At 43.7% G+C, this 24,498-nt stretch overlaps 1 protein-coding gene across 8 annotated transcripts in view; it reads left to right on the forward strand.

Annotated features, from left to right (window-relative positions):
• The window catches only part of RARB (retinoic acid receptor beta), a 320,997-nt gene that overhangs the window by 216,813 nt on the left and 79,686 nt on the right, over window positions 1–24,498 (forward strand). Inside the window, exon 1 of one of the 8 annotated variants that reach the window (XM_068674404.1) lies at window positions 14,198–14,913. The exons of 6 other annotated variants lie outside the window; for them this stretch is intronic. In XM_068674404.1, coding sequence (XP_068530505.1) covers window positions 14,757–14,913 — 157 coding nt within the window. In that variant the 5' untranslated portion in view covers window positions 14,198–14,756. Of the gene's footprint in view, window positions 1–14,197; window positions 14,914–24,498 lie in introns of those variants that run through there. One more of the 8 variants, XM_068674405.1, reaches the window with a different exon arrangement.

The raw sequence follows: 24,498 nt of genomic DNA on the forward strand, positions 1-24,498 counted from the left end.
GGATGAGGTGAGTGTTTGTGCGTTCAAAGGCAATTTGAATAAAGTGAAAGAAGCTTCCTTTGGTTTTTAAAGTGAGGCAGCGATTCAGAAGTATTAATGTTAAGTCAATGGCCGATGAGAGGCTTTGGAAGGGTTGTTTCAGTCTTGTATAGCAACCTTCTTTTCCTCTTGAGAAAAGAAAAATCCAAGAGCAAAGTTATTTGGGTCCATGACAGGATTGTGGATGTGTTGTAAAGTTGCTGCAGGTGTTCCCAAATACAGGTTTTATCTCTTCTCTTCTTCCTCTCTTCTTGGGTAAAGCACCCAAGCCACAAGGCTTCACAAAGTCTGAAGCACTGGGCAGTGGACCCAGGTTTTGACAGACTAGCAGAGGGCTTACATGCGGGTTTGGGCACCAGTGCTGAACTTGTTTCATGCTTTGTTGGGTCTGGACCTAGAGCTCTGGAGAAATTGAGGCATGCTCTGAGTATCTTAAAATAATTTAAAATCACAGTCAGACTCAGCCTTTCTGTGAAAGACATCACAGAATATTTTGGTTCTGTAACCCATATGATCTCGTTATTATCGCCGCTAGCTTTCAGCCTCTATAACATCCTAAAGAGGTCTGTTAATTATGTAAAAAGCTCTCCTTTATCGGCTGACTGTCTATGGTTCTCATTGACACTCCAGTGGCTGTTTTCCTACTTGTCATCTTTTCTTCCTCTTCTAGTTGGGTATGTGTTTGAAGTTAGTTTTAAAGGAATAAAATTACGCCCATTTATTTACATAGCAGCTGTCAAAGCATGATATTCTGTTCTCCAAATGTAAGCAAAAAAAAAAAAAAAAAAAAGTTCATCCCCTGGTTTCTGGTTTGCTATCTTCAAATTGCAGGGACTTGGGTTTTGTAAACCCCACTCCTTTTTCTGAATGGTGATTAAAAGGAAAAAAAAAAAAAGATCTGCCAGGAGCACAAAACCTCTAAGTTATTGTCACACTGGTGTCACTTACTAAAGCCGTGTAATAGGTTTGTGAGAGAGACCTTCAGAAGAGAGAACCGCCTGTGTATCTTCCAGTGGGAGCTCCGAGGAGGAAAGCCGTGCCTTAAATCCTTACGGTCCTTCCTTGGCATCAGCTCTATCTCCCCAGCTCCTATTCAGGACCCACACAAAAGGTTGTTTTGTTTTGTTTTTGCAACGAGTAAAATAAAATCTTAACTGTGTTTTGCTTTTTAATATTGGGAGCATAATGAGGTTGCTGAGGAAAAAGAAAGCCAACCAGTAAGCCTGGGATGTCTCTCATTTCTTTAACAGCTACAGAGTGTGTGCAGCTGAGAGCTGCCAGTTGGATCTTAGCAGGGGAGAAACCACTTTAGTTTATTTGGTTTGTATATGGAATAACATTTTTCTTGCCTCGGAATACTTGTTTGTCATCACTCCCCCTTTGTGTTTATGTTCTGCTTGGAAATCGTCTCCGCGCTGTATATGCATTTGCCAGGATGTGCACATAAACAATGTTCCATTATGGCCCCTTCTGCATGCTCCTTATTTACACCATATACATCCCGCAGTAAACACGTTGGGCACTGACAGAGAGCAAACTCTTCGAGGCCCCCTTTTTTTTTTTTCTTTTTTTTTTTTTCAGTTAGTCCAGACTTTCTGCCATATGCTTGCTGAGGTCCCACTTCTATTCATGTTTTTATTAGGTAGAAAAAAAGTGTCCAGGCTTCCAACAAAGCAGCTTTTGTGTTCTCTGTCAAAAAAAATCTTCTCCTATGAAATGTTGATAGAAGTACCCAGAGCCCTTGGGGGGGTGGGGGGGGCGGGATCTGAATAGCCCCATGGTTAACGCACAGGAGGGGAAGGCAGGAGAGCCCGGCTACGATTTTAGCTTTTTGCGTGCTGTTAATGAATATCGCTTAACACTCCCTTTCTTCAGTTTTCCATTTGGAAATCAGGGGTCACAGCCCTCGTCCTGGTGCTTGTTGTGAAGGCTATGGTTTTAAAGTGTAAATTGCTGTCGGAGCCTTAGCTGGAAGAGACGAGGGGAGCAAAATCCTGTTCAGTGCAACATGAAATGCAAGTTGGACTGAGAGCATAGGTGCTGTTTAGTAAAACTACAGGAGCGTGGTAAAAAGTTTTACAGTGGCATAAATCATTTTTAGTGACTCTGCACTTGAAAATGGTCAGATTAGATCTTTTTCTCATTGATTTCGGATTGGGTTAATGATTCCAGCCCTGAGATCATAAAGCGGTGTAAGATGTAAAAGATATGGGAAAATATCTTTAACCTCTAGATTTAAACTCTCTGTTTCTTTTGACATTGAAATACTGCAATGACCTGGTAATGTTTTCCAATGTTTTAATTTTTGCTGATGTACAAAAATATCACAGAAGAGCTGATTCGTAATTATTACACATGGTATTGCATAAATTTCTTCCTAATTAAAAAGCTTCTAAATTCTGAATAATCAATTTATGAAGGCATATGGTTTTGACAAATTATACATTTAATTTCTAAAGATTTATTAGAAATTTGACCTGCAGCTAGTTAATTATGGGTTATAGTACTGATGCAGTAATGCTGGAGATTGATATAATGATATGGTTGCAAATTTATTTTCGTATCTCCTACCTTAGCAGCAAGACACTGGAGTACACCTATATTTTGTACCGTCTTGTTCATTATGCAGGAAAGCATTAGTTTAATGAGGGACACGAGTATTTGATGGGTATCTGGTAGCACTTGTAGGGGAAGGTATTTTCAGCAGAGTCTAAGCACATTGAACCCAGTCTTTCAGATTTTACCCTTTCAGAGGCCAAGTTCCCAAGAGCATCCATCATAATTTTAGCTGAATAATGATAGCCAAATATAAATTATTTTCTTAACCCACAAAAAGGACTGGAATTGATTCCTGCTAATGCATTTTTACACAGTGAAGTATTTTTTTGAAGTATTTCTTTTTGGGCTAATCTCCTGTACACTGTATTGAGTTTTATGAAGAGAGCAGCTAAGCTGCTCAAGAAGAGCTGTCAAGATATCATGCATTAAAACAAATTTAATAATAAATATACTTTAAGATTTAAAATATATATATATATTTTTTTCTATCCTGCTGGATTTACAAGCAGTCTGTGTGAACCGTAGGGAGAAAATACAGATGAACTTTTGGTGTGTGAAACATTTAGAAAAGGAAGGCATGTCTGAAGCATGCGTGTGAGTTCTTTTGCCAGTGTACCAAGGTTACATGCTATTTTTGAAGCAATTAAGAAAGAAGAAAAAAAGAAACTTTAAGTTCTCTCTGCATTACTAGACCAATTTGATTTTTCGTTTTCATACTGTTAGTCTAAATGGGGGCCAGGAGCCTCTGCTGAGCCCTCCTGAGGAGGAGATGTCAGTGAGAGGCGTGCGTTAAGGGATCTGCTGCTCCAGTGCATCCGGGTGCAAGAGCGGTGGGTAAGGAAAGAGGAATGCGAGAAGGCTTGGTCCAAGGCTTCTCCTTCAGATGAGGATGTCCTTGGGTCTTCCAGGGAAAAGGAAAGCTATAGTCTTAACCTTGCTTCTCTGAAATGAGGCCATGCCAATGGTGCCTGCCCTTCCTAGGCTTGGTTACTGCCCCTTGGTCCGTACATCTGGTTTTGGGGTGTGAAAAGAAGAAATGAGATACAAAGTTCCCACCTACCGTGATCAGAAGATGGTCAGAAATAGGTTTATATCACATCAGCCTGATCTCTTTATCTTCTCCACTGGAAGCCCAGTAGCTCCTTTTCCTAATGGTACACAGCTGTGGCTCACAGCAGTGAGGTGCAATCGCACAATGCATGCCCTGAGCGAGGACGTGTGCCCTTCCAGGCCCCCTGTTTCATCTCTCCTTCTCAAAGGGGAGAAAGGGGGAAACAGCGGGGCTGAACTGTAAGATTTTAAAAAGGGAGAGCTTTAGGAATCTTCCTTGGCTTGGCTTTTTGACATTTTTAGAATCAAGCTTTGTTATCCCTAATAACTAGGAGAGTGGGAATATCAGCGTGCTAATTTTTATGTCATACTTATATTTAATGCACGCACACATAAATGCAGTGCAGTTCTAAAAACAAAATAAGGAAATTGCTGTAATGAAATAAATTAAGATTCTCATGTAATTATTTGATGCCAGTAATTATAAAGAACTATTTAAGAAAGGAAAAAAAAAAAAAGGTATCGTGAGATTTGCAGGAGAGTTTACAGTAGTCAGCTTGTATAGTTTTGAATGAAAGTAACACGTTCTGGGATGGTGTAAACTTCTCTTATAGATTGCTTAAGTATTGCCTGCATCAGCTCAGGATTTTTTAATGCTTCAGCAATTACCCATACAGAAGTTGATGAGTGGGCAGAATTTGGGTGAAAGAAACCATTGGTGCTTGATAAATGCAGTCCATATCGGATCCCCACAGACTAAGCATGATCTGTTTTATGAAAAATACATTCAGTGTTTCCCACACGTCACAACATCTGGTAATACTGAATATAATTCGGGTGGATCCGAGCTCCCTGCGCTGTCTGCAGACTGTGCCATCAGTATCCCACGGTGAGTTTTGCTTTTACCCTAGTAGCATTCGACTCACTTTTTCCAAATATTTTTTGCAAGCCTACAGAATTATTTTGCGGCAGGGGGAGGAAAAGGTGTTTTGAATCATGTCAAAATACATTTACTGGGAAAGGGTTAATCTGCCCTCAGGAGTTGCTATGTAACTGAGTCCTGCTGGGAGAGTCAGGGTTTCCAGCCAATGAGGCTCAGACTGACAATACAAAGCATCTATCTTGTGTTTCTTACGTGTTGTCAGTTATTGGAGGTTTTCTGAACTAGAATTACACTCCAGCTCCTTTCATACTCTCCTGCAGAGTCTTAAATAATTGTATTCCACACCAAAGTCAGAAAATCACAGTGCAATGGCATACATTTATCCCTGAAAATGCTACTTTTTGACAACTTTGAGCAGTGTGTGGAAGGATCTGTCTTGCACCAAAACTAGAAAACTTTTGAAAGACGGTGTTTCCAAAACAACTCTGCTTTGATCCTCAGGAAAACCTTCTCCTACCTTTATGTCCTCACCTGTGTACTCTGCCTTCAGCACATTTGCTTGTGCAGAAAGAGTGGCTGAACATCTGAACCTTCAGCTTCCTTCCTGCCCAAGATATTTCAAGAAGCCGGTATTGATTTTCACTGTGTCCTGACTAGACTCTCTGTTTAGCTATTCCTCTTCTTAAGTCCACTCAAGGCTTGAGGGCTGAAGCATGAGTTCTTTATTTTCTCCCTTAGAAGAGCCAGGTGTGTTTTCTCAAAGTCTCCCGGCTTAAGGAAAGCCTCAGTGATTGTGCCAATGTATTTGTATGGAAGAGGTGGCACTTCTGAGTTTTTTTGTTGTTTTTCCTTTTTTCCTGGAGGAGATCCACCTAAAGTCCCTTTGAAGGCTGCTGATAAGATGAGGGGGAGACTAAGCCTGGCCTGTAAAAACACTGCTTAGGAATCTCTGCTTCAACTGCTGGGCTCTGATAGGAAGCAAAGGAGTGGAGTGGTATTTGTCAACATGTCACTGCATCCTCAATATGTTTTACACTTCGCTTGGATCTTTGTGCCTCATTTTTTCCAGCGAGGTTCTGCCTGATAACTTGTGTTGGCAAAGCTCTAAGCCTTTCTTACAGGCTTAGGCAGACCTGCCTCCGGCTGACATCATGTTCCAGCATTGTTCAGCCGGCAGAATAGGCTCAAGTCTCAATGGTCTGCGTCTGTACTCTTAGCGAGTCTGTTCTAGAAAAAACAAATTAACAAGTTTCAGACAAATTTAGGTATCCAGTAGGTGGAACTTTAACTTCCTGCAGTCTTTAAATGGCACATATTCACTAGCTTGGCATTTAGGATCTTGTCGAAGATAACATGATGTCGCAATTTTAAGGAGAATTCCAGCGTTTGTCAGAATTGGGAGCACGCATATGCCTCATTCGTGATATTAAACCTCCTGTGGGCTGAGGCTTATTTCCCCATCCATTCGTCTTGATAGTTCCTTGAAGAAGTTGACCTGTAACTCTCTTCTGGTGTATCCTTTAGGATAGTCCATGCTGAAGACAGAAAGGATGGATGCAGCAAGGGCTAAATCTTGGAGCTATCCGTGGGAGGGAAAGAGGTTCCTTCTACACAATCTTCTTTGTAGGTCTCCATATCAAGACAGGCGAAGTTTGTTCTTCCGATAGCCTACAGCTGATAAGAATACATGGAAGATAACATACTGTGAATGCGAAGCCTGCTTCTCAGGAGGTTTGCCCAAAACTGTAGATGGATTAAAAGGAACATTTTTGTTTTTAGTGTGATGGCAAGTTGTATGGAGAATTGTTCAGCCAGAAGAAGGCTGAAGATATCAAAATGAAGGGGTTTGGTCTGTCTTACACAAAATGGATTTGATAGCTTTGTAGATCTATCAAGCCTTATGTGCTGCATTATGTTCTTTAAGACCACCTTGCACATCCTCCCCTACACGTGGTCCCAAAAGGGAAAAAAAACATGATACTGCACAATGGCTGGGGCAATATGCTGTTGACCACCACAATCTCCAGTTCCACCCCAGCTTTGTTTATTCCGCTCTGTCCCCAGTGTCCCCCTCCATAAAAATAAGTTGCCCGCCATGATTCTCTGAGTGATCATGGCCATAATATGAGTGGACATCCAGTCTCTTCTGTGCCTCACTGTGGGTATCTTTTAGGCCAACAGCATGGGAATTTGAGGATCCTCTTTAACCAGCATGGGACTATCTTAATCAAGCAGGTTAAGACCATGCAGATTCTGCTTTGTGGATTGAAATTGCAGAGACCAAGTAGAACTTGAGGAATGCACCCAAGAGCAACTTGATTGGTGTATGCTAATATAGTTTGAAAACCAGAAAACATCTTTCCAGCGTTTTAGACCAGGCATCGTTTATGCTGCCATTGCTTGTACTGAACGCTGGAGTCAAGCCCAGCCTGATTTTTCCAGTCTGTTGAGATCCCATCTATGTCTGCATGTTACATCAGTGTAATAACTGAGGGTAAGGAAGTGATCTTTCCTCTTTGAAAGTGTTGTACCTGCAACAGCCTAGTCGGGGACACTGTTACTGTAGCATAAAGGGGATATACTGAATCCCTTACCTGCTCAGCAATAGTTCCCTAAGATAACCTGTGTGATTGTAAAACTGACCCTACTAGCAAAGTTTGCTTTTCAGGCTACATCAATACAGTTAAAGTGATAGCAGTGTTCCTAAGAGGATGTGTGCCCTCAGTTAATTCATGCAGTATTGCTGGCACGTATTCTGCAAAAGAAAATAGCGGTGACAAATTGGCAAATTGTTTTTTTGTTTGTTTGTTTCTGGGTAACTCTCCATCACTTGCAGCAAGAATGCATGTGTGCTGTTCTCCAGCCTGTGCCCACATAGGATGTACATCTCCACCATAAAACAGGTACAGTTTTGAAGTGCCTTAGAGCAAGAAGCGCAGGGTAGAGGTGTTTGCGTAATGACCATAATTACACGGGACTTTCAGGCTGTACCACCACATTTCCTTCACTGTCCTTACCTCTGCTAGCTAGGTAGATATGCCAGCACATTTCCCAACACTCCTTTGCTGTTTGAGATACCCACAGGTAGGACGTTGGATTGTTCTTTCAGTGTTTGATGTAGGCTTGATGGGCAACTAGCTGGGCAGGTGTTGAACTGTCATGAATACGTGCACCAGGCTGCCAAGCTGCTGGTCTGTTCTGGCTTACACTTGTGGCATAATCCAGTCCATCGATTCTCCATCAGGTTTTATGTGACCAGAGCTCTGTGCAGGTGCATTGCTGCGATTTGCTGGCTTCTGGGATCGTCCTGTATAGGTTGTATGCAGCAGTGCTTGAGCACAAGCCCTAAATACTGCTTAAGTCTGCCTTAGATTTTCAAAGCAGGGCTTACCTAAGGCTCAGTCTGTCAGGATATAGGCCTGCACTGAACTGTAGTGCTAGTTTTTTCTCAGTAACTTTGGCCTTTTCTTGGAAGAAAGTCACTAGGGCTAATTTTTCCCTAAGAGTTTAAGATGCCATTGGTGAAATCCTAGAAATGCTGTTGTCCCAGTTTCTGTTCTGCTCCTGGTTCCAGCTGGGGTTGTAAGGCGTCTGTGTTGGGAGCTCTGCTTACCCGGTGCTTTCTGACTTCATTTACGTGCACGCTGTGAGGTGCCTTTCAGGATATCAGAACAACGGGAGATATTACCCTTCTGTTAGGTAACTTTTGATTTTTTTTTTCCTCTTGAAAAGGGCAGAAACAAAGCAGTTAAATAGCCTTTTGGAATCTCTGTTGTTATTTTTAAAAGAGCTCTGTGCTCTTTTGCCTTCAGCCAACTACGAACATATGCAGCGTACAGGAAACTTTATTGTTAGAAGTATTCTCTGCAGTTTAACATTCAATATTTCTACTTGCTCTTCTGCTCTTTCTTACCTCTTGCTTCTACTTACAGTTTATAGATCTCCCAGCCCTCATTCTCCCCAGATTATATAATGCAATGTGTCAGTGCCATGCATGGCACCGTAGTTACCTCAGCATTTCCATTATAACTCTCTGTTCTGAGGGATTTATAAGCTAGCAGTAAAAATCTCTTTCTTGGCTAAGCCTTGAAACAACAGTTTCTGGTCATTTAAAAAGAAAGCAAAATGAAACAGAACTTTTTTTTCCTCCCCCTTCTTTTACTGGCAAGCATTTAGCATGGTGTTTGCAGGATCTCCCAAACAGCAAGTGAAGGCTATTCAGTGTGCAGCCAATTGTAAATGTAATAATACCTTCCTTCATTTTTTTTTTTTTTTAATCTTTCAGAAATACATGTCATCCAGGCTTTAGGCTGATGATGTCATTGCTTGTTAGCCAGCCTTTCTGGAACTGGCAGCAGCCAGCCTTTCGGGCCTTAGAGGTGCAGCTTTGACTATGTTTTCCTCTACTCACAGCATGGATAAGTTTTATGGTGTTGTGGTTTTTTGTATGTCTTTTTTTGTTTTGTTTTAAATATTCATCCGTCTTTCTCAGGCCGAATAACTTTCTGTGACATGGAGCTACAAACTTATCACGATCCAAAAAAGGTCTTGGGTATACATGAATATCTACAACGTCAGGGTTACTACCAAAAACAAATTTGGAAAGGATATTAAATCTCATGCTCTAATGCTGACGTGACTCACTGCTAGAGAAGAGGCTATTTGGGAACCTGTGGGTGAGTTTCACTTTGCCAGTCCCTGGGGATTCCTGCATTTTCCTTAGGAAGATCTGGTAGCAGTCAGTCTTAGGAATGGGCTGCTGAACCAGATACCCTTCCAGTTTTATCAGCCAGGGCAGTTCTCTTTCCCTGGCTTGGGGCCAAGGGAATGTAAAACGCAGAGTGGATTCTGAGAAACATGGCAGCGTGCTCCAGATTGTGGAGATGAATTCTTCTCATTGCCTTTAAGTTAAGCAATCAGCTATAAAGGCATCTCTACAAATACATACCCACCAATTACAACAGACAAAAAGCCTTTTTTATCACTTCAAGTGACTTGCAGGCTTGTTGCATGCCCAGGTTCTGGAGCTGACTAACTCTGCTTTTCCCATCTAAAATCAAATACTGTTCTGCTCTGAATACTTTTTCGCCAATTGCTGTTACATTTCAGGCCTGAAGTAATTCTTCCTGTTACGTGCAAATTCCTGTTTCAGTCATTGTGAGTTGCACATAGTAGCCTACAGCAGTCACAAGAAAACTCTTGACTTAATTTCACTGTACTTCATGGTCATCCATGCCATGCGTGTCATTTTTGTGCCAGTAATTTTACTGGTTTTCTTTTCTTGGGGGCCACTCTTGCTCAGGATTGATCTCCATTTTATCAGAACTACCTTGGAGTTTTAAATATGCAACCATCGCTGCGTCCCAGTGATTTTCTTCCCTGCAATTTTTTAACATCATTCTTATGCTTGAGATATGGGGAAAACATCCTACAACGCTAAAAAAATACATGTAGTGTTAGGGTGATTCAGATTCTTGGATCTGAAACCTCGTATCACCAGTTGGAGGGGGAAAAAAAAAAAGCGCCAAGGCAGACAAGCACTGTTTCATATTAACATCTATTCTCAATGAAGAGGTAAAAATCAAAGCCCCTGTGTGTGAGGCAGGGTTAGTGAACTGCCAGTGATTCTCCCAGCAACTGACACAAAGGAATCTGTGAGTATCAAAGCTGAGGCAGCAAGCTTAGTGTCAGCTCTTGCCTAGGGAGTAGAAGAAAACATCACTTTGTCTCTGCTTTCACTGCTTAAACACACACATCATTCACTAGTAACCATTTACTCTGCTGTCAAAACTGTTTCAAGAGAGTGCTACGTTTGATTAATAGTAAAATGCATGCATGCAAAAAAAAAGTATGCCTCCCCTGAGGTATTTCGTTTTAGAGAATTTTTGCATGTACTTCTTAATTTTTCCATGCTATAAATACGCTTGTAATGCTCCAGGAGCACCGCGTTGCTCGCAGTAAAGTCGTTTTTATTTAGAGAGCCTAGTGCACTAATCCTAATTCTAGTTAACGCTCTCTCTTGGTGAAGCACATTACGGACTCCTCAGACTCCTGTACCGACGAAAAAGTGACCAGCACAAACGTGAGCAGTGCATGATTCATAGTGCTTCTCGCGGAATTGTCCAGTGGGTAATTGCAGTACAAAAACCAGAGAAACAGATGTAGACCCTAAACCTTGGCTGTAAATTTTTGTTTTATGATTATGGGTTTCAAATGTGCTATGTCACACTGACAAATATACAGTAACACCAAAGGAAATAGATTTCTGACTTGAACTTTTGCTTTTTTATTTCACTTGTGGCTTAGAATATGTTTATTGTAAAGTTTCTGCCATTGCAGTCTGAGAGAAAACAGATCAAAGTGGTGATGTAAAATCAAAATTTCTTTGCATGGATAAAGTGGAAGATATTGGAGGGTTGTTTCCTACTTGCACCTCTGTATGAGCTGGGTAGACATTTAAAATATGTGGCATTACTTAAAGTTTCATTACATTTGAATGAGGGGGCTATCAGTTATCACAATAGTTATGCTTAGTCCTGATCTAAATTAGAAAATATCCACTGTTTTATGAGTGTAGCTTTTCCTGATACCCTGTTCAAGAAAAACAAGATTCACGCCATTTCAAAGTGAATTATGAGATACATAAATTACTGTATTGTAGAAATAGTATGTGAGCAAACCATTAGACTATTTGAAGAATTCGTTAATTACATGTGGTTTTAGTAATAAGTATAAGCATTAGCACAACTATTATTCGTAATAAAACATGATGAGCTACCTGGCTCATTTAGATACAGTGTGAAAAAGCAATCTTTTTCAATTCGTATGCAGTTAAGCATGACTTCCTGACATTTACTTTCAGAAGTTGCCAGTCTCCGTTTTGAGGCACAACGGGCAGCTTTTATTTTTAAATATGGTTTTATAGGGCTGGTAATGGAATAAACAGAACTGCATTTCTGTTTGTATGATTTTATTTATTTTAACTCACATGGGCAATATGTTTTTCTTGGCATAAGCTTAGGCTGTTCCAAGAGCCCTGGTCTGCACAAAACGCTATTTTCTCCCTAAGTTGGAGACTGACAAAACATACTGTGTTTTGTATGATCCCTTCCAATTATTTTTATGATGACGCATTGCATATTCCGAACTTCTCGTGCATGCTGTATCATCTGGTTAGAAAACGCTGCTTTCTAATTTAGCTTTGTTACTCAAAACAAACCAAATTGCAGCAACATAGGCAGCTGAGATTTTAACAACAAAATTAACCACTATTCCACTTGCCTTTATGCTATGGAGAATTCTGCTTGCTGGGCTGAAAATGTTTAAACAAGCCTTCCCTAAAGGGTGACTTTTTGGATAAACATGTGCTGAGCATAATTTTCAGATTACAGAGTGTCAGGGACTTCATTAGCTTGAGGACTTCCAGCATGGGGGAGGACACCCTGACGAACTTAGAAAGTCCTTAAAAAGTGTTAAACTTCAGCTTTGTCCGTCTTCTACATAGAGGGAATATGGAAAAAGACACTGCCTGCTGCAGGGACAGCTAGAGTGCTCCTGTCTGAGGGGGAAAAAAGTGTTAAGAAAAGCTTTTGTTTTTATCTTTTCAGGCAGATTTGCTTTCAGATTACAGCAGGTCTTTTCGCTGGCTTCTTGTCTGCAATATGGATGTATCAGTTTCAAGGGAGCAAGCGTGCATGGGTTTCCTTTTTTTCTTTTTAATATTCTTGAACCTTTGTGAGAAGTTTTGTTAATGCAATTTACAGGCATTGTCACAGAGCTCTCAGATCATCAAAGGACTTTTTGTAGAGAGAGGACATCACATCCATTAAACTGGTTGCACAGGTCCAAGAGTGAATCTCTCTCCGGTATTTCTTTACAGTCCTCAATTGTGTGCCTTTTCCTTGCTCGGTGTCCCCTGCTCAGCCGGACTCTGATCTTGGGGTTTTAGAAAACGCACAGTAATGGAGTGTTTCATTTTTCAGCTTCCTAACCTGAGCTATTTTTTTCGATTTTCAGAAGTGCTGCGAAGCCACACAAGTGACTGGAGGGGAAAAGGGAGGGACGGCTGCGAGGCAGAGAAGGGAGGGAAGCGCTGGCCTCTCCTGGAGGCCGGGCTCCTTTGTGCCTCTGGAAACCTCACTCTGGGCTCGTCAGAGCTGTGAGTGCTGGCTCTGCCAGAGGCTTGGCTCATTTGCTTAAAGTAAAAGCACGCATGTGGTCATTTAGCTCATGTTCTTTCCAGCGGGGCAGAGGGAGCGTTTCCAGGCTCATCGATGTTATTTTTCATTTTTAAAGTGCGTGTAGCGATAAGCGCTCGGTGGAGCCTCTCTGCAAGCAGGACTTTGCAGGAGGTTGTTATTTACAGAAAAAAAAAAAAGCCAGAGCTTTGCTCAGGCTGGACACAAAGGGTGGGCCAGCAGCGAGGGGAGCACACCATGTTGGCTGAGGGCGGCCCTGGCACCAGGGGTGTGGGGCATCCCGGCCAGCAACCCAGCAAGGCCTTGCGTCCTGTTCCCCTCACGGGGCCACACGGGAGGGCTGCCAGCACTGCTGCTGGGTGGGCTTTGGGGTGTGCCGCCGCCCATGAGGAGAGGTGGGAGCAGCCCCAAATGCTCTCAAAATGGCGGCGGGGGAGGAGGTGGCGGCTCCTGGGCACAAGGGGCAGCCAGGTCCCCTGCCTGGGGGCAGCCACGCTTTCGGGGCCACAGGATGAGCTCCGAGTGTGTCCAGCCCCCACAAAGCTGCCCGTTGCCTTTCTCCCCTCTCACCCCACGGGGAGCTGGGGCTCATTAGCCCCATGAAAGCTGATACAGCCCCTGGAGCCAGCCCTGCCCCTCTCTGCTAATCAGAGACAGGCGGGACTGGGACCAGCCCGGGGAGCAGCAGCGGGGCAGGGCGAGGAGGGGGCTGCGGGGCTGCCTCCTGCCCTAGGCCAGGCTCTGCTCTTGCTGCCCCAGGACCTCCATAGGCATGGGGCAGAGATCCAGCTCAGCAGGGAAATGTGGGAGCACTGGGCAGCATGGCCCAGCTTCTCCACAGCCATAACACACATCTGTGTGCTTTAGGGTGGCAAAAGGGGTGGTGAGGAGCGATGGGGAGCTGGATGCCCCCCTGCCTCACACACACACACACATGGCAGGGATGGGCCCACAGGGTGGCTGCCAGGCACAGGGCTGGTGCCAGCCATCAGTGCTGCGGGCGGCAGGGAGGAGCGGTGCCCCCAGCAGCCGGGGCAGAGCCGGTGTCCGTGTCTGCGGTGTGGCTCACGGCCTCCCCGGGGAGCTGAGGAATGTGGCGGGGGGAGAAGGGAAGCGGGGAGGGGGCCCACAAGTTGCAGCGAACAGAGCCAAAACCTGCAACCCCTCCGCTCCCTGCAACCACCTCAAAACAGCGCTGTGCAAACAGCTTCCCGGCCAGCACAGGGCCCCCTTTCTATTCCCGGCGTGCGCTTCCCTCCTGGTTTTAATTTTATCTTTTTTTTTTTTTTTTAATGATGATGATGATGATTTAAATTTTATTTTTTCATCCGTGCCCGCTCGCAGCCGGCCCCGGCGGAGCAGAGCGGGGCGACCCGGGGAGGGCTGCAGCTCGCCCCGGCCGCCCGCTGGCTGCTGGCTGCCGGGCTGCTGGGAGTTTTTAAGCCGTGTGAGAATCCTGGGAGCTGGTGATGTCAGACGCCTGGGTCATTTGAAGGTTAGCAGCCTGGGAAGGGTTCACAGAAAGTTCACTCGCATATATTAGGCAATTCAATCTTTCATTCTGCGTGACACAAGTAGTAGGAAGTGAGCTGTTCAGAGGCAGAAGGATCTATTCATGGCTGAGGGGGATCCAGAGGTCCTACCGGAGCGGTTTCGTCCCCGGGACTCGGGCCGTCCGCGCGGCACGAGGAGCGGCACGCAGCCGGCGAGCGCCTGAGGAGCGGGACTGGTTCTAAAGAAATTTTGGGGGAGATTGCTCGGAGCTAAAACTTGGAATGCGGCTCGCTTCCCCCCATCTTGCTGGATTGGCTGGGCAGCCTGGAAAATGGTAAATGATCATTTGGATCAATTACAGGCTTTTAGCTGTGTTGTCTGTCATAATTCATGATTCTGGTCTGGGAAAAAGACCAACAGCCTACGTGCCAAAAAAGGGGCAGAGTTTGATGGAGTTGGGTGTACTTTTATGTGCCATTTTCCTCCACACCTAGAGGAAAGCACTTTTGCAGGCATTCTGTGCAGGGGGAATCATGTTTGACTGTATGGATGTTCTAGCAGTGAGCCCTGCTCAGATGCTGGATTTCTACACTGCGAGTCCGTCTTCCTGCATGCTCCAGGAGAAGGCTCTCAAAGCATGCTTCAGTGGATTGGCACAAACAGAGTGGCAACACCGGCACAGTGCTCAATGTAGGTCCCAACTGTTATTTTTCCACTTTAAAGCAATTATGATTATTTGCATGTATTTAAAAAAAAAATACTTGTAATTAACTGCAGGGGTGAGGAGGGGTGGGGGGACTTTTGTGCAGAATGTGGTTTGCAAGCGTTTTTTTTCTCCTCTGGCAAGGAAGGAAAAAGGAAAGAAGCACCGAGCTTACTGTTTATCCCTTCATATGTCGCATATTGATCCTTAGAACTAGTTGGGAAGCCAAGCAGGAACACACAAAATTACAATATAATACAGCACTTGTAAAACTCCAACCAGTGAAGGACGAATTTACGTAACATCTCTGTAGTTGTTGTTTTTTTGTTTTTTTTTCTTTGCCTCCGTAATCTAATTTTGCACCACGTTTGATAATCTGGATGCTTGTTGTCTTGAAGTGCATTTTAGCAGAGCAGCCAAGCAATTAAAATGCTGCTCTGTGCAGTTCTTACAAAGACGTTGAATTGCAGTGGGTAGGTGCCAGTCCAAAAATCAAGCAGGAGTTTTAAGTTTCCTAAGAAAAGGCAATATTTCTTTGTACTGACCTTCCTGCCACCTTTCTTCTTCACTTTGTTGCTCTAAGTAGTTGCTGTTTTGCTAGAAAACTACTTACTGTGAACACCCTTTGAGTTTAACCATCAATTATTTCTATACCTTGAGATAGAGGCAGGGTTACACTGGCAACGGGGGAAGAAGAGTTAGTGGCAGGACACTTCTGAAAATGTATTATTATGTTAGAGGGTCTTGATTTTGTGCTGAAATGCATAGGTGGCAAACAATGGCAGAATTTTAACACCACAATTCCAACTTTGAGAAACGACAAGAAGTGCCAGAAAGCATCACCTTTTACTCTGCATAAAAGCTCGCAGGATGCTTCACTGCTCTGACGGTGATTTAGATAAATGACTTGGCTATCTATCAAAATGTTTTTAGTATGCTCTCGGGCACTTCAGTACACCATTAACTGCATAATTGTTTGAATTTTTTGTTATGCACTGTGTTTAAAAAGTTGCGTAGTAATTAGAATAGTTCTCCCTTCGATGTAGTTTATCTTGAGAAAGTGAGTGGGAGTGAAAAATAAATTTAAAAAATGGTTGGTGAAGTAGTGTTGTTTTTCTCTCTTCTCAAAAGTTTTCAGTCAGCCTGTGACATTTGTGTGGGCTGAGCAAGGAAAACAGAATCGTAAAAATCAATGACTACCAGCCTACAACGCTGCAAATATTTTGATGTCTTTACAATTAAAATTAGACTGCGAGGTTCAGCATGGGATGTTTATTTTCTCCACGCCGTTCTCAAAGTGCTTCAAACGAGATAGGAAACAAAGCTCTTTCTTCCAAATAATGTTACTAGCTATGGGAGAGCTGCAGTGGGAGGGGGAACAAACAGATGTTTCACTAAAACTGTGCTTTCCTCCTATGGTTTAAACTTTTGTATAACTTTGGCGGGGATATCGTGGAAACTTAGAATTAAATAAACTTTCCTGAAGTAGGAGGAATAAGCCATGATAAAAAGCTGTCATTTGCAAAATAGTCTTTAAATAACTTCTGGTTTCAAAATGTTCTCTTCATTCACTTCTATTTTGTTAATAACTAGGAGCATGATTCTTAAAAACAAAATATATGGTGTTTGTTCTTGGAGAAGTTAAACACGGGATTACCCTTATCAGAATGGAATGAGTGGTAAATATGTCATTTGTTTAGGGCCTGTGATAAGAGACAAGTGTTGATAACAGCAAAGTTTAGCTAGTCAAAGAAACTCATATTAACTAAAGTAAATAAAAAAATACAAGGAAAATGCATTCAGGAATCCGGCCCCATAACTTTGTAAGCAATGGGATTAATCTTCACTGCATGGGAATGTAAAATCAGGCCGAAACCTGAATTACAATACGGTGGCTGTAATTTAAGCTGTGAAATTTAATGGTATATAAATATGGAAAAGCAATTCCGTTAGTCTAAATGAAGAGTTCTGTTTGATGTGTAGAGCAAGTTGTGTTTTTAATTTTGAAGAAAGTGTAAGCACTTTATGAGTGTGGATGAATGTATGTACTTGGATTATAAAATACTCAAATTTGGAAAAAAAATGTAAGATTTTATGTTGTATCGCCTGCAAATAACATCAAAAAACAGAACTTTAGTGGTACAGAAAGCTCTTGATGGTTTAAAGGTTGCTCCAGTGCTTACAAATACAAAGATAACAATGTTTAATTCAAACTCAAGTGTTTCTCCCTTTTTATGAAGAACTCTGCGATGAAATGAAATGTAATCATAGCCAAATTTTGAAATTGCTAGACGTGTAATAGATTTTTTTTTATCTAGTTTATTGTTTTATTTTTGACTCTGCCATAAAAGCAGTACACCTGCAGCCATTGCTCTAGGCCTGAGAAATATTGCTTTGATAGAGATGTGATTGTGGAGTAAAAGGTAAATGGTTGTTAAGGGAATAATACCTGAACAGTGCAGGCTCAGAACAGCCCAGCAACGATCCCGGGCAGCATCAAGGTTTCAGCTGAGATGCCGGCAGAATTGGCCATGGCAGAGGGCGAGGCAGAACGCTGTAGGTCTCCAACTTCAGCACATCCTCAGTATGTTAATCCTGTTACAGCTCACTAAGCCAACGCAATCCTGCCACATCACGAATTTTCTAGTCCACCAGGGTCTGCAAAGTAAAACAGAGGGTAGGATGCAACCCAAACATGACCTTAACTTGTGTGGTATTTTTTTTCCTCCCCCTGTGGGGAGGAAAAACCTGCTATGGGTCTGCAACCCAAACATTAGCCACTGTGTATTGCAAGGCGTGTTACAAGCACATACAAGATATATATATTATCGTGTTCCTACATGTTTGTATTTTTATCTGATATTAGTTACGTTGTTACAGGTTTGAAAAGAATTTATTTATTTACAAAGAAAAGCGTGGACTAAAAATTGAGACTAGAACCAACTGTGCTTTTAATCACGAGTAATTCTCGCTCCTTTCCTCGTCAGATAAAAATCAGGTCGATATAATCAAATTAGAGGAGAATAGTTCTTAAGAGGACAAAAATGACTACAGTTAAGATCTCGAGAATGATTAATTTGTACTTTTAAGTCAGCTGGAATTTTCTGTACCCTCGTAGTGCAGCAACGACGACTACCAAGAGAAAAAGAGTAACTTTTGGTGAAATGCGAGCTAACTGAACGGTGCGGAAGTGGGAACGGGACAAGCCCTAAGAGGGAATGAGCTGCGAGGAATGGCCATTTTCCTTTGGCCTTGGAAAACAAGCCAGTTAATAAAAGTCTTCGTTGGGCTTCGTTAATTAAACAGGTTAAAGTGAGAAGGCGCAAAACCAGAGTAAGTTTGCTTGGTAGGGTGTAGTGTTTTAGCTAATAATACCGTGTAAAAGTCTGCTGCCCGCTGTGTTTTGTTACATTTAGAAGATAAGAAATTTGATGATAGCTAAAGTTGTGGATGTGGCAACTGAGCGTGGCGTGATGTGGGCACTCCTGTAGCCTGCAGTTGTTGCTTGGGTTTGGGTTCGCTGGGAAGTGCTCGGCTGGGGGGGGGATCTAGAAGGTATTAACTTTCAGAAAGTTCGCGAAGATAAAAATCCAGAAGGCATACGCTTTACTCCTGAATTCCAGGCTGTTACGGTGTTCGGGTCAGGTTCTTGTTCCCTGCAAGCGCTGGAAATACTAGAAACATCTGTGCTCAAGAGGAAAAAAAAAAAAAAAAAAGCTCAGTACTTTATTTTCTTTCATCTTTCTGAATTTAAAAACAAACATTTTGAAGTGAAGGGCTTGTAATCTGCATTCCCAAGTATCACATTGCTGCAGGTGTGTTTGCTAGTGCCCAGAAGGCAAGATCTGTTTGAACCAGGTTATTTACTTTAAAGTTCATTTATAAACTTTACAGCTAAGTCGCTAGGACTGATTTGCTTAGGAACGTGGTCTCTATTTAAATTTTTGTACTCGTGGCTTAATGCCCCGAAGTATGCGATGAGAAGTATTTGTTCCTGATCTTCCTCGATATCCAGATTTTCTCAGTCAAGACCTTGCAGGGGGGGAATTTTTCTTCCAAATTAATTGAAGCGAGAGCGACTGAATCTGCATGTAGGCTCCCACCTAGGACGCCCGATTCAGCTGCTGGCGCAGGAAAACTCTTAATGGACGTGCCCCACTGTCAAAAACTCCCGCAGACAAAAATGATGAGAGGCATTCGCTGGTGAGGCCAGGGTGGGATAAGCTCAGCGGCGAGGCGATGCGTCTCTGGGTGACTCCCCGCCTGCCTAATGCGTCTGTGCAGGGAAGGTGTAACTTGTCAGAACAAAGCTAGCCTGGTGCAGCGCTGCCTCGGAGAGGGTTACGCTCAAGTTAAGGGGTTGAAAGGCAGGAGATAATGTTTCAGACGGCCAAGTTACTCATCCTCGCGTCCGGCTAAATCCCCACTTAGAGAGAGCTGAGTGTGCCCGCGTCGCCCCCGCTCCAAAGCCCAGCGCCGGGGGGCTCAGCCTGGGGGTCACACAACCAGCCTTGTGTGGGGCTTGGGAACGTGGACGTGGTGCTGGCAAGGGCTGCTGCTGCTCCTGCTGCACCCCAAAAACCTTTACAGGTCTGTCTGGCCGTAGGGGTCAGCTCTGGCGTGAGTGTGAGTGGGGGGACCGTCCCTCGCCCCCTGCCCGGGGCTGGGCCATTTCCAGCCTGGCGAGGAAGGATATCGGTTGATGTCTGAAATGGCCAAGGAACTTCAGTAAATAGACTTTACCCTTCAGGATCCACAGATCCTGGCAGCGGCTGCGAAGGAGGGTGGGGTTGTACTTTTCCCCTTCCTGTACTTGGACACTTTTGATTATCCAGACTTTCTGGGACGGAGCAGGGCTGCCTAATAACAAAGCCTGCATAATATAATTGCCTAAATAGGCCTATTGTCCTTTTCAAGTTGCTGCGCTGTGAAATCCTTCAACTTTTCGCCGGGAATGCTGCACGTAACGTGGAGATAGCTAAATGGCTGTCGTGGGGAAGAGATCCCGTCCCCTCCTTTCTCACCGCGGCGTGGCAGAGGAGCTGATCCTCCTCCTGCCCCCTATTGATGTTTACTCCTTTTGGGAAGCAAATATTTTAGCCCCTTCTGGCAGGGGAAACTGCCAAAAGTAATAGGGCTGGAAATACAAAGCTATGATTGATTTTGACCTTTGCTCGTGTGCATGAAGTCTGTCCCCATGCAGTGTGACCCATGCCACTCCGTGCTGAAATCCAAGCCCTTTCAAACCAAATGGAACCGCGAAAATAGAAGGCATGAAATGCTCCAAACTAGTCTAAAATAACAGAATAATCATCTCCTCCGTACTGCAGGAAAAAGGGTAGGCAGGAGGGCAGCAGAAGTGGATTTTGCAGCAGGCAAACCGCGAGTAATGCCTTTCGTCTGCTGCTGCCTCTTTATGAGAACCATATTCTAGGTACAAAACAAACAAACTGATCCAATGTGGGAATGGCTCCTCTCTGTAGCCTTTCAGTCACCGTAATCTTAGCTATTCCTCTCAATTGTGATCGGTAAACAACTTCCAGAAAAAAAAATAATAATAATGTGGATTTTAAATTGCCTTTTTAAAAGTAATCTCATGTTTGGGGTTTTATTAATCCGACGTTGCATGAGCAAATGTGTTTCAAAAGTTAAGAATGTCAGAAACAGTAGCCCAAAGTTAGCATCCTAAATCTACATTTCATGGCTTCGTTTCCAAAAATGCTGAGCATCTGAGAGCTCCCTCAGCACTTTTAAAAACAGGCCACGTATTGAAAAGGCCAGATATTGTTTAGAACTTTCATTTAATATTAAAAAATTTACAGGATTTTCCCATTTCACCCAAGCTACATGGAAAAGCAATTAGATGACAGAGTTCACAGCACTGAGTGGAAATGGAGACACTCGCATGACAAAGTGGGACTTATTTTTAACTGCGTATCACTCTTTTTCTATGAATTCACAAGTTTTTACAATTTGGGTTTGCAGAATTCAAGGTATGAACCACAAGCCTGCTTTTTTCTTCTGTGTGTTTTGCCTGATTTGTTATTTCTCTGATGCTCTGTTCGCTTCCTTGCATGTGAGCAGACTTTTTCTCAGGCAATTTCAGACTCGTCCTCCTGGTGTAGGTTTTAATAGCTGGCTTATCTGCTTCGTGCTCACCCTCGTCATTTGCAGCGGCTCTGGCTTGCTTTCCCAGCGGCACTGAACTAACGGGGCTGTGCTCACTGCGCATTTTGCTTATTCTGGGGGGGGGGGGGGACGGGGACTCTGGCTTCCTTCAGTTCATTTCAGCGATCCGAATGGGAGCGGCGAGCCTCCATCATGTGACGGGGCAGCTCACGGCAGATCACCAGCATGGGGTCCCCGTGTGAGAACTTGTGTTGTACATGACAATCTGATAAGGATATCATGTGGTTTCGGAACACATTCCCACAATGCTGGCTTCTTTGTCCCTTTCTTTGGGAGTAGGCAGGAGAAAACTTAACACACTAACGCCAGCCCTTGTGCAACTGACCCCGCTTGCTTTTAGCATTCTGTGTGAGTTTTACAGCTTCTTCAAATACTTTTGTTGAGAGATGGAAATATAATCCAGCGAGCCTGTGTAAAGAATCCTAGACACAGCGTATATAATATACCTTCTGTTCCCCTTGGACAAGGTGATTTTTCTTTCCCCTGCTTATACCATATATAAACCGAATATTATAAAACTATGTAAGCTAAATATATACACGCGGGCGACACATGTATAGGTTTAATAGGTTAAAGCTTGAGTGAGTATTTATAAATTCTCAAAGTGCTCTGGATCCTCACCGCTAAGGACATGGTGTTAAAGTCCATCCACAGTTTGGAAGGATTTCCGTTTCGTGCACTTTGGGTGACTTACATCTTACCCTGTAAGTGCATCCCCTAAGATAAAGAGCAGGGAAGTGTTTCACAACAAAGCCCTCTCTTTAGCACCGCTGGGTTTCATTTAATGATTTGGAGGATCTCTTTCCACTGAACCATATTACTTTTCTCTAGGCGCACATTGTATTTTTAGCAAGGATCTGCGAACAATAAAAAGACAAATTAAGTGTATCTTTGTCTTGTAGAGCCTTATCTATTGAAGCACTTGAATGCACTCAGCCCTCCACCCTTGGTTTTAATAGGAGTTTCAGACACAAGAGCGCTTGTATGACTAAGCCTTTAACATATTTATGTACCACTGCTTCAATGAAATACCACTAAAAGCTGTTTTGCTGTGGATGTTCAGTGCAAGGACCAGCCAACATTGCTTTTTGTCTTAGAGAAAATATAAGGATTATTGTCCTTCCAAGCCATGTAGGAGCCATGTGGAGCGACTGACCGAGTTGCCTGGTGCTGCACCAACCAGAGACAACTGCTGCAGCTGGATCCAGCACAGATTGCCTTCAGAGGGTGCTTCACTGCTGGAGAGCTGTTTGTGTCCCTAACACACAAAGACTGGAAGGAATGGTTCATTCGGGGGAAGGAAAAAAAAAAAGTCAGTGAAATGAAACAAAATCTCTTAAATCATGTCTTTTTTTTTTTAATCTGAATGCAGTTTGTGGTGAAACATGTAGTCCTGGGGTGGCCATTCCAGTGGTCCTCCAGAGCAGGGCATTTTGTTACGGCTCAGCCACCTGGCTGGTGGCGCACAGCCCATCCCAGAGGGAGCCCTCTGTGCCCACAAGGCAGTGTTGGCCTGTCTTGTCCTCTTCCAGTCTTGTCCCAGAATCTCTCCTCTGCCTGCTGGTGACCAATGTGAAGAGCGTTTGCAGGTCCCTGCATGATAAATGGGCATAACAGGAGCTGAGTTGCTTGAGGCATGTCGTCTGTTCACAAAAACCAATGTCAGAGAGGTGTTTGGGCACCCACAGCCCTACGAGGCCTCTTGGGCGCTGCCCTCGCCCCTCTCCTCCTCCCCAGCCCCACTCCTTTAGCCCTCGCCCTGTACCAGCAGAGCCCCAGGGAAGACCAACGTTGCCTGTCTTGCCAAGACTGAACATTCACTCGCACAGGAAGGAAGAGGACTTGGAAAACTGTGTAACAGTGCCATCTGGTGATACCTGCCCAAACCTTTCTGCTCCCAAGCACGGCGTTTGATCAGAAGACGGATGCTTTCCCTGGGCCTCCAGCCCGGGCAGGGAGGACGCCTGCGTGCCCCACAGCTTGTCTCTTTGGGTTTTTTTTTGCACAACTGCCCCTGTTCGCCTAATCGAAGATGCTATCTTCTCTACAAACCTTCCCTTCCTAGCAGAGAGCACTAATCCATCAATCTGCATTTTTGGCTTGGGGCACGAGTCGAAGGACTGGCTAAAAAAGTCATGCACGTGTTAGCTTTTTTTTTGTTAAGATCAGGCCCTCAGGGGGTTTTGTTTGTTTGCTTTTAAAGAGTTCTTCGTACTTCTGTCTCTCCACCTCCAACTTGAGGAGACTTTTTTTTTTTTTTTCTGCTCCATCTTTCAGAGTAGTCCTTTGCATTGCTTTGTTGTTTGGGTTTGCTTCTTTCATTCAGTTGTGGAAGAAATTTTATTAATTACTGGATTGGTGTGTGTCAGATCCTCCTTAGTGGCTGGCTGGGAAGCCTTGGAGATCTGTCTTTGTCAAAGATAGCTCTGTTTTCACCCCACACTTTGAACACCAAGATACAAAAGGCAGAACAAATCTTGGCAAAGACAAACCTATGCCTTTCAGATGTTTGTGCTAAGTATCTGTGGTGAGGGGGGTGAGTGGAAGGATAGACTTTCCTCAAATCCTCACCTCCTGGCGAAGCTCAGCCTTCCTTTTTCCATCTCGAGAGCACATTTCAGTTGTGCTTTCCTAGCTGCACACACGGTCACAGGCGATGCGGGTGAGGTACATCAGCTGCTCATCTTCCTGCATTTCACATGCATTGCTGCATTCATTTCTCTGAGACCAGGGCATTATCTTTCTGAAGTTTTGCAACAAAGCTGTCAGCTGATGACAAGAAGTCTGAGCTGACTCACATCCTTCTCTGTTTTTTTCCTTATCCAAGTCCTTTCCTTTCCCTGTGTTTTGGATAGATACTGCAACACTTGGGGGATGAAGCACGAGCTACGTGTCGGGAAGAACTGTGTGTCTGGATGCAGATTGAGAAAATAGCTGTGAAATGGAGCCCGGTGTGAGCGCTGCAACTGCTCAAAGGGGCTGTTTTCACCTTCGCTAAAACGCGAAAGCAGAGCTTAATTCCAGCATGTTACACTGATACTGCCCAGCAACACCGTGTTTGTTGTGCTTCTGCTATCCCCAATTTCTGTGCAGAGCAAGCAAACACTCTGACGAAAAGAGGTGAGGAAGGAGTGACGCAACTAAATCAGGTTAAATCAGAGCATCAGTTTCCCTGGAACACATCTTTGGCTCCTCACCAGCCGTCTCTTGCCCCATTTTTCAAAGAAACACATATTTTCACATGATAACTCTATTTGAAATATTAATGCTTGCAGGGCTGCATTACCTTTGTTTGTTCATCAAAGTCCATTACTCTGAGAAGGCTGCTGTTCCTTAGGCTGTTTCAGCTTCAAAAGAATTTTAGGGCCTGGTCTATTGGAAAG

Source organism: Anas acuta, chromosome 2 (assembly GCF_963932015.1).
Source record: "Anas acuta chromosome 2, bAnaAcu1.1, whole genome shotgun sequence".
NCBI classification, from domain to species: domain Eukaryota; kingdom Metazoa; phylum Chordata; class Aves; order Anseriformes; family Anatidae; genus Anas; species Anas acuta.